Source organism: Brassica napus, chromosome C2 (assembly GCF_020379485.1).
Source record: "Brassica napus cultivar Da-Ae chromosome C2, Da-Ae, whole genome shotgun sequence".
NCBI classification, from domain to species: Eukaryota; Viridiplantae; Streptophyta; class Magnoliopsida; order Brassicales; family Brassicaceae; genus Brassica; species Brassica napus.
This window is the reverse complement of record NC_063445.1, coordinates 38621839-38631543: the sequence shown is the minus strand read 5'-3', so window position 1 is coordinate 38631543 and position 9705 is coordinate 38621839. Positions and strand designations below refer to the sequence as shown.

Below are 9705 nucleotides of genomic sequence, written 5' to 3'. Positions count from 1 at the left end.
TATACTAGTATCCGTAAAAGAAATCAGTAACTGTAGTGTTTTCTAGTGGTTAGTGCGCTAATCCAAGCATTTGAGGTCGCGTCACTACAAGAAATAAGCTAAATAGATATAGATTTATTCATTGCTACAAAAGAGAATCTGTAGCTAAAATGGAGTAAGCGATGGATAGCGACGGACGGAAACCGTGGCGTCAGCGTCGACGCTAACTCCAATCCGTCGTTATGTCGTAGCTCGCTCGCGACGGATGAGCAAGAGCGCTGGCCGTAGCTATTAGCTACACCATGGCTATGGAGTTTTCTGTCGCACTTTAGCAACGCTTTTAGCAAGAGATATAGTGTAGCTAAGTGGCTACAGAACTTGGCAACAATTTATCCTAAGCGAAGTTATAGCAAATGGTGCTACAAATTTAGTTACAAAACATTTGTATCTAAAGAATTGGATTCAGAATAGCTACGACCAAATTTGTGGTTATTATTATTATGACAAAAATTATAGAATCCTGACAATTAAAATTGATTTTTTTGTTTACAATACACAAAAAGCTATATAGATTGATTTTTTAAATCTATAACAGCATAAAAATAAACTGAAACACTTGGAACATAATGGAAACAAAGCATTCATTTAGTAGAAACAGAATATGAAACCGATATGTGAAAACTAACAGACATAACACAAAAAAGATTCTAACTGTTATGTCTTCAATTTCCCAGAAAAAAAAGCTAACAGAAAGTCAGCAACGCCATCTAGATTCTCGGCTCATTGGTGGTAGGAGGTGAAGATGGAGAAGGGTTGGTAGTTGCATCAGAGGCTGTCACTCTCCTCTAGCTTCACACAAAGCAGTGAGCTGCTGGTCATCAACTTGACCATTCCAGTAAGATTAATCACCTCTTTCTCCAATTGAGCTTGACGAGTAAGAACAACAGCAGGTGGAGCAATGTGATCATAGTTCTCCATTTGTGCTGTTCCAAGTCCAAACAGCCTGCCTTTGTGTGGCTTGACCACCTACAAAAGCAGAAAAACAAGAAACAAAAATCACTAGACACATACAACAAAACATAACACTACCACAACCATAACAAAATAAAGCCTTATCAAACAATTACCAATAATCATTAACATCTGCAGCAATGAACCACAAAATAATCTAACATTTACCTTGTAAAAAGCCTCATCTCTCATAAGTGGTGTGATTGATGCTTCTGAGTTGGAGTCTTGGCTATCAGTCTCATCAGTGCTGGGGTGTTCTGAAACAACAATAGACTCAACTTCTTCAATAATCTTCTGTGCACGCTTGTCTACAAACGTGCCGTCCCTTTTCATATGAGCCTTCCGCACCAGGTCAGTGTTAGCTGGCTCCTCACCCAACTCCATCATCTATATACAAAAGGCAAATGGATTAAATGACACACAAGAAAAACATAGAAACACAAATAGACACAATAAGACAATAAGAATAAGTTTATTATACCATTTCATATTTGACCTTGGCATAAGATTTGGAACCTGAGATGTGTTGATGTATACCATCTCCATCACGCTCTGATTTCCTGTTCTTGGAGTTTGTGTTGCTAACATGAAGTGCCTGAGGAGTGTTACAATGTTGCTACATCAACTTCCATTTGTTATCAGAGACAAAGTTGGGCTTTTTGTTGTTTGTCTATCCCTTGCTAATGTTGTTTGAGATCATTCTCCTGAGTTGCTTTGTCCAAAGAGCCTTCACCAAATTATGGTGGTCTGAATCCCAGTAATACTTTTGCTGGAAAAAAAAAAGAAAAGCAAAATATGATGTCAAAATAGATCTAATCTAAACAAGAAGTAGTTAAGGGAAACAACCAATATGAATCTTACCACAAAATCGGACCACCACTTGTCTTGCTGCTCTGGAGGAACCTCACTGAGATTCCACCAAGCTCCATCAAAATCGTTGGAAAAAGCCCTCTTTATATCATACTTGACCTCATCGTCAGTTGATATCCTATCACAACCACAAAGAACAATTAGTTAGTTAAACTTTTAATACAAATTTATAAAATTTCTGTCATAAGGATATCTTACGAAAGAGCACCATCTCTCTTCTCAGGGTGGAGAGTTGGCTGGTTTCTGCGTGCAGGTGCTTGTAGTAGTTCCTCAATTCTTCGCAGTGGAAATCCCGGTGAAGCACATGGGTTTGTGTTCTTCACGAAACTGGGTCCACCTCGTCCGGCGGTAGCTCTTGCGGGGAAACCTCCTCTTTTTGGTGGATGCATACTACAAGGATTTCAAAGACATTAGCACAAACAGATAAAAAGAAGAGCTTTAGATGGATCAATCACATAGTTTATTAAAGGGCAAATCTCCAAAATAGCACATTTCTAAGTTTAAATCACAAAAATAGCACTCAAAAACTAAAATGACCAAAATAGCACATTTCTAAGTTTATCCTTTGAAAATTTTAATTTTTTTATTTTTCAAAATTTGAAATCTTATCCCCAAAACCTCATTTCTCAATTCTAAACCCTAAACCCTAAACTCTAAACCCTAAACCCTAAACCCTAAACCCTAAACCCTAAACTCTAAACCCTAAACTCTAAACCCTAAACCCTAAACCCTAAACCCTAAACCCTAAACCCTAAACCCTAAAATCTAAATCCTAAACCCTAAACTCTAAACCCTAAACCCTAAATCCTAAACCCCACCTTTTAATTCTAAACCCTAAGTTTGTGACTTTTGATAAAACATTAAGTGCTATTTTTGTGACTTTTGACCTTGAGTGCTAGTTTGGGAACAAAAACTTGATTTAGTGCTATTTTTGTCTTTTTCTTTTTATTAAACTAACAGAAGATATGAAAATGGAGAGACTAACTGACTGAAACACACATAGAATGACACACTGAACCATAACACAGAGAACCATTAACAAAATCGTAACACAGAGACTATTAACAAAATAAACTAGATACTATAACACATAAATAAGATTAAAAATAGATAGTCAAGACCAGAGACAAGTTTAACGGAGACAAGATAAACAAGATAGTGAAGACCAGATACAAAGAACAATTACACAGAGAACAAGATAAACCAGAGTAAAGATAAGTCGGATAGTCAAGACCCTAACAAGGAAACCCTAGCTGAGAATATCAGCAGAGGTAATTGATTGTGTCAGACAGAAATAGAGACTCAGAACAGGAATTATAGACCCAGAAACAGATAGTCAAGACAAATTAAAACCCTGAACCTTAAAAACCCCAAATCGAAACCCTAAGAAAGAACTGGTGCAATACCACTTGGTGCAGCCTGGGTATGGCTTCTGCTCCTGGATCACTTGAAGGAGAATGAAATAGGGATGTCCTTGGAGGCTACTAGCACTCTGCTGGACTATGGACGTCTCTCTGAAGCTATGGAATGGCAACAGAGATGGTTTGCTACTCAAAGACACAAGATCACCTTGTAATGTCTAAGATGGGATTCACAGGAATTCCTTCCTTTAAGTGAGATCAATGTTCTTGAGCTGAAAAGAGAAAGCTAGAGACAAGACAACAAAGTTGACTGAATAATTCTTAGATTGAAAGTTGAGAAAACAAAGCTGCCTCCCCCCCATGTTCTTAAAGAAATCGACAAACAGAAACCCTAGAAGTAAACCAGGATGGTTTAATTCTAATTCTAATCCTAATCCAATTGAAATTGGTTTATTTTAAAATCCTAATTGTCTTTGGTTTAAATTAAATGAAAGCCCAATAACCAAAGCCCTTACAAAGTAATTAAATTAAACCAACAGGCTGGTTTATCTTGATCTCCTTGTCTTGATCCAAGACCCACGATTTTGGCTATCTCCTGGAGCCTCTCCTCTTGTGCTCTCAGCCTTGATCTGGTTACTGGTCCACTCCACAAGCTGGCTAGCTCATTTAGTTCTTCTCTGCTCAAGTCTGGTTCTTCTCAGCTCAAGTCTAGTTCTTCTCTTCTCAAGTCTGGCTCTTCTTTTCTCAAGTCTGGTTCTTCTCTTCTCAAGTCTGGCTCTTCTTTTCTCAAGTCTGGCTCTTCCTCGTCAGACTCACTCAGATCCCCAATGTCTCTACTCATGGCTACACCATCCCCTCCTCCTTTAAAAGGATTTGACCTCAAATCCAAATCATCTGCAATAAAAGGGTCCAAGTCAGAAACATTGAAAGTAGAACTGATTGTGTATTTCCCTTCAAGATCGATCTGGTAGGCATTGTTGTTGATTCTCTTCAGCACTCTGAAAGGTCCATCTTTCCTTGGTAGCAACTTTGATTTCCTCTCAACAGGAAACCTCTCTTTTCTCATGTGAATCCACACAAGATCACCCGGTTCAAGTACTAGCTCCTTGCGCCCCTTGTTCTTCTGCCTCTCATACATCTTGGTTCTCTCCTCAATGTTCTTCCTGACCTGCTCATGCAAAGACAAAACAAACTCGGCCTTTTGCTTGCCATCAAGGTTAGTTTGCTCTTTTAAAGGTAAAGCAAATAAATCAAGAGGAGACAATGGGTTAAAACCATAAACAACTTGAAAAGGTGAGAGTTTAGTAGCTGAATGCACTGCTCTGTTATATGCAAACTCTACATGTGGTAAACAATCCTCCCATGTCCTAATGTTACTCTTAATGATGGCACGCAAAAGAGTAGACAATGTCCTATTGACTGATTCAGTTTGACCATCAGTTTGGGGATGACAAGTAGTTGAAAACAATAGCTTAGTTCCCAACTTTCCCCACAGAGTTTTCCAGAAATAGCTAAGGAACTTAGTATCTCTATCAGAAACTATAGTCCTAGGCATACCATGCAATCTAACAACTTCTCGAAAGAATAGATCAGCTACCAAAGATGCATCATCAGTTTTATGACAAGGTATGAAGTGAGCCATCTTAGAAAATCTGTCAACAACCACACAGATACTATCTCTTCCTTTCCTAGTCCTAGGCAATCCTAAGACAAAGTCCATAGAGATATCAATCCATGGTGCAGTAGGAATAGGGAGAGGTGTATACAAACCTGTTGGTTGGACCTTAGACTTGGCTTGTTTGCACACGACACACCTTGAGCACACACGCTCCACTTCTTTCTTCATACTCGGCCAGTAGAAGTGCTCTTGCAAGGTGGAGAGTGTTTTGGCGACTCCAAAGTGTCCCATCAGCCCTCCAGCGTGAGCTTCCCTAACATACAATTCTCTCAAAGAGCCACTAGGAACACACAGGCGGTTATCATAGAAAAGAAATCCTTTTACTTGGTAGAATTTTCCACTAGCATGTTTCTCAGATTCTCTAAACACATCTTTAAACTCAGGATCATTAGCATAGCAAGATTTGATATGTTCAAAGCCTAAGAGTTTAGTTTCCATTGAAGATAAAAGAGTATACCTTCTGGAGAGTGCATCAGCCACTACATTCTCCTTACCTTTCTTGTAGTGGATGACATAAGGAAAGGTCTCAATGAACTCCACCCACCTGGCATGTCTCTTGTTCAGCTTCTGTTGCCCTTTGAGATGTTTAAGGGATTCATGATCTGTATGGATCACAAACTCCTTAGGCCACAAGTAATGTTGCCACACTTGTAAAGCTCTCACCAAGGCATACAGCTCCTTGTCATAGGTAGGATAGTTCAAGGTGGCGCCTCCTAGTTTCTCACTGAAGTAAGCTATGGGTTTCTTATCCTGCATCAACACAGCTCCAATTCCAATACCAGATGCATCACATTCAATTTCAAAAGTTTTAGAAAAGTCAGGAAGTGCAAGTAAGGGAGCACTTGTTAACTTCTCTTTTAGCATTTGAAATGCATCTTCTTGGGTTGGTCCCCAAGTGAAACCTACACTCTTTTTGATTACTTCAGTCAGTGGTGCTGCAACTGTACTGAAATCTCTCACAAACCTCCTGTAGAAGCCAGCAAGTCCATGAAAACTTCTGACCTCTCCAATAGATTTAGGAATCGGCCACTCCCTGATAGCCTTCACTTTTTCCTCATCAACCTGTATGCCCTGTGAAGTCACAACAAAACCTAAAAAGACAAGGTTATCTGTGCCAAAAGAACACTTTTTATAGTTAGCATACAGATTTTCTTTTCTAAGCACATCCAGAACTTGTTTCAAGTGGTTAACATGTTCTTTCATAGTCTTGCTGTAAATCAGGATATCATCAAAGTAAACAACTACAAATCGTCCTATCAAAGCTCTCAAGACATGATTCATTAACCTCATGAAAGTACTAGGTGCATTAGTAAGTCCAAAAGGCATCACAAGCCATTCATACAATCCTAGCTTAGTTTTAAAAGCAGTTTTCCACTCATCTCCTTCTTTCATTCTAATCTGGTGGTAACCACTCTTTAAATCAATCTTAGAAAAGACACATGAACCATGTAACTCATCTAGCATATCATCTAAGCGAGGAATAGGGTGTCTGTACTTAACTGTTATGTTGTTGATGGCTCTGCAGTCCACACACATCCTCCAGCTTCCATCTTTTTTTGGTACCAAGAGGACAGGTACAGCACAAGGACTCAAACTCTCCCTGATATGTCCCTTATCCATTAGCTCATTGACTTGTTTCTGAAGCTCCTTGGTCTCCACAGGGTTGGTCCTGTATGCTGGACGGTTTGGTAAAGTAGCTCCTGGTACAAAATCAATCTGGTGCTCTATTCCCCTTATAGGCGGCAGACCTATTGGATTGTCCTCTGGGAACACATCTCTATACTCCTGCAAAAGGCACTCAATCTCCTCTGGAATCTCAGGAGCAGGGTTAGTAGTAGAGCTCAACAATTCTTTATAAACCACTAGTATCAAATTTGATTGTTCAATCACAGCAGTTTTGATATCTTTAGCAGTAGCAAAGAGGTTGAGTTTACTTACCTGGCTGGTCTCTTCAAGAAGCAAGGACTTGCTGGCGGCCTTGGACTCTCCTCTCTTCATTTTGAGATGCATCTGATCCTGGTGTACCTCCTGAGGGGTCATTGGCGCCAGGGTAACTTGTTTCTCCTTATGGATAAAAGTGTATCTGTTGGTGAAGCCATCATGTACTGATCTCTTATCATACTGCCATGGACGACCAAGAAGGATGTGGCTAGCTTCAAGGGGTGCTACATCACAAGTGATCTCATCCTGGTACTTTCCCACTGATAGCAAGACCTTCACTTGTTTGGTGATCTTTAATCCACCCTCATCATTGATCCATTGCAAGAGATATGGTTTAGGATGTTTAAACACTTGAAGACCCAACTTCTCCACCAACTCAGCACTTGCTACATTAGTACAGCTTCCTCCATCAATGATCAGGCTACAAACCTTTTCTTGAACCAAACATCTGGTGTGGAACAAGTTTTCCCTTTGCTCATCTTCTTTGGCTTTAGGTTGAGCATTGAGAAGTCTCCTGGTGACTAGTAGCTCTCCACGGACAGGGTACTCCACGCCTTCCTCATCTGACTCTTGGCCGGCGTCCTCCTCTTCAGATATCACCTCCCCGTTGGCTAAGATAGTCATCACCTTCTTGTTGGTGCACTCATTAGCATAGTGACCAAAGCCATGACACTTGAAACACTTAATGTTCCTGGTCTTAGTAGATGTGGCTACTCCTTTACCCTTGTCATCTCTCTTGGTCTCTACTGAAGAAGAACCGTCCTTGGACTTATCCCCTGGCTTATCTTCCTTGGAGTAGGCCGGTTTTGAAGCAGGAGTGTATGAAGACCGGGTAGAGCTCTTCCTCTTGTTCTGCTGCTCAATCAAAATAGCCTTATGTAGCAGTTCATCCATGTCCTCATACTCTTGTAGCTCCAACCTATCTTGTATATCTCTGTTAAGACCTCCTTGGAATCTAGCCATAGTAGCTTCTACACCTTCTTCTAAATCAGCTTTTAACATGAGTGTTTCCATCTCCTGGTGATAGTCCTCTACACTCTTAGACCCTTGAGAAAGCCTTCTCAACTTCTGGTGTAGATCTCTTCCATAGTGATTAGGAACAAATCTCTTCTTCATCACAGTTTTCATCTCAAACCAGGAAGCTACTTGAGGCTCTCCATTGCGTCTCCTGGTAGTAGCAATCTGATCCCACCAGCTAATAGCATATCCACAGAATTCAGTAGCTGCTAGTCTCACTTTTCTCTCCTCAGTGAGCTGCTGGCAATTGAAAACCAGTTCAATCTTCTTCTCCCACTCTAAGTAAGCATCAGGATCATTCTTCCCATGGAATGGAGGGATTCTAAGCTTGAGATTGCCTAGGTTATCAGTAGCTGGTCGCCTACGGTTGTAGTTTCTACCATGCTGACTAGCCTGAGATCCATCATCACTTTCATCAGTTGAATCTTCTTGATAATGTTCTCCATAAACCCCACGACCCCCAATCTCAACTCGTGGCCCTCTTATAGGTCCAATGCGTGCTCTCTGAGCTCCAGCAGCAACCGCATCCCTCTCTTGCCCTGCATTAACACCAGGTAAGTTTTCATTAGCTTGTTGCGCAAGGTTGTAAGTATTTTGCATTCTTCTGGTTATCTCAGCCATCATAGCCTCAAATTGAACTTGGTTGAGGTTGATTTGCTGGACAGCCGGTTCTCCTGAACCCTCTGGTTGCTTTCCATCTCGTCTCTCTTCACTCATTGTTCCTGAAATAGTTAGAGAAAACACAAAGCAAAGAACAAAAGTATCTCTCTCTCACTCAAGTTTTCAAATCGCCAAGTCTCAGCTCTTCCCACAAGTTCAGTTGAAAAACAAAGTTCTACACTTAAGATCTAGAACTAAACCCCAATGAATCAGAAAGAAAGTATTAAGAGATTTAGGTACCAGCTGACTTTACCACCCTAAGCTGGATTTCTCTTCAGCTAGCTGGATTACTCTTCAGCTTTTTTTTTTTTTTTTTTTTTATTTGGATCAAAGATCTCTTTTTTTTTTTTTGATTTGCAGGGTTGGCTCAGCTGGCTTACAACAGATAGAAAGATAAGAGAAGTGTTTGATGGAATGAATGATCTGAGTAGTCAAAATCGCAAACCCTAACCTTCAAGTGGCTCTGATACCACTTGGTGCAGCCTGGGTATGGCTTCTGCTCCTGGATCACTTGAAGGGGAACAAAATAGGGATGTCCTTGGAGGCTACTAGCACTCTGCTGGACTATGGACGTCTCTCTGAAGCTATGGAATGGCAACAGAGATGGTTTGCTACTCAAAGACACAAGATCACCTTCTAATGTCTAAGATGGGATTCACAGGAATTCCTTCCTTTAAGTGAGATCAATGTTCTTGAGCTGAACAGAGAAAGCTAGAGACAAGACAACAAAGTTGACTGAATAATTCTTAGATTGAAAGTTGAGAAAACAAAGCTGCCTCCCCCCCCCATGTTCTTAAAGAAATCGACAAACAGAAACCCTAGAAGTAAACCAGGATGGTTTAATTCTAATTCTAATCCTAATCCAATTGAAATTGGTTTATTTTAAAATCCTAATTGTCTTTGGTTTAAATTAAATGAAAGCCCAATAACCAAAGCCCTTACAAAGTAATTAAATTAAACCAACAGGCTGGTTTATCTTGATCTCCTTGTCTTGATCCAAGACCCACGATTTTGGCTATCTCCTGGAGCCTCTCCTCTTGTGCTCTCAGCCTTGATCTGGTTACTGGTACACTCCACAAGCTGGCTAGCTCATTTAGTTCTTCTCTGCTCAAGTCTGGTTCTTCTCTTCTCAAGTCTGGCTCTTCTTTTCTCAAGTCTGGTTCTTCTCTTCTCAAGTCTGGCTCTTCT

At 40.4% G+C, this 9705-nt stretch overlaps 1 protein-coding gene across 2 annotated transcripts; it reads right to left on the bottom strand.

The window, feature by feature from the left end:
- Window positions 1-480: 480 nt before the first annotated feature.
- LOC106356960 lies at window positions 481-2356 on the bottom strand. Of its 2 annotated transcripts, none has more exons than XM_048747945.1 (5): window positions 2069-2356; window positions 1852-1978; window positions 1472-1759; window positions 1159-1377; window positions 481-1005 (listed from the first exon to the last, which is right to left on the bottom strand). In XM_048747945.1, exons 3-5 carry the CDS (start codon window positions 1472-1474, stop codon window positions 805-807), a joined length of 423 nt encoding a protein of 140 aa, XP_048603902.1. In that variant the 5' UTR covers window positions 1475-1759; window positions 1852-1978; window positions 2069-2356; the 3' UTR covers window positions 481-804. The 2 variants fall into 2 exon arrangements, with proteins under 2 accessions (XP_048603902.1, XP_048603901.1); XM_048747944.1 differs by having other exon boundaries at window positions 2059-2343.
- Window positions 2357-9705: the final 7349 nt, after the last annotated feature.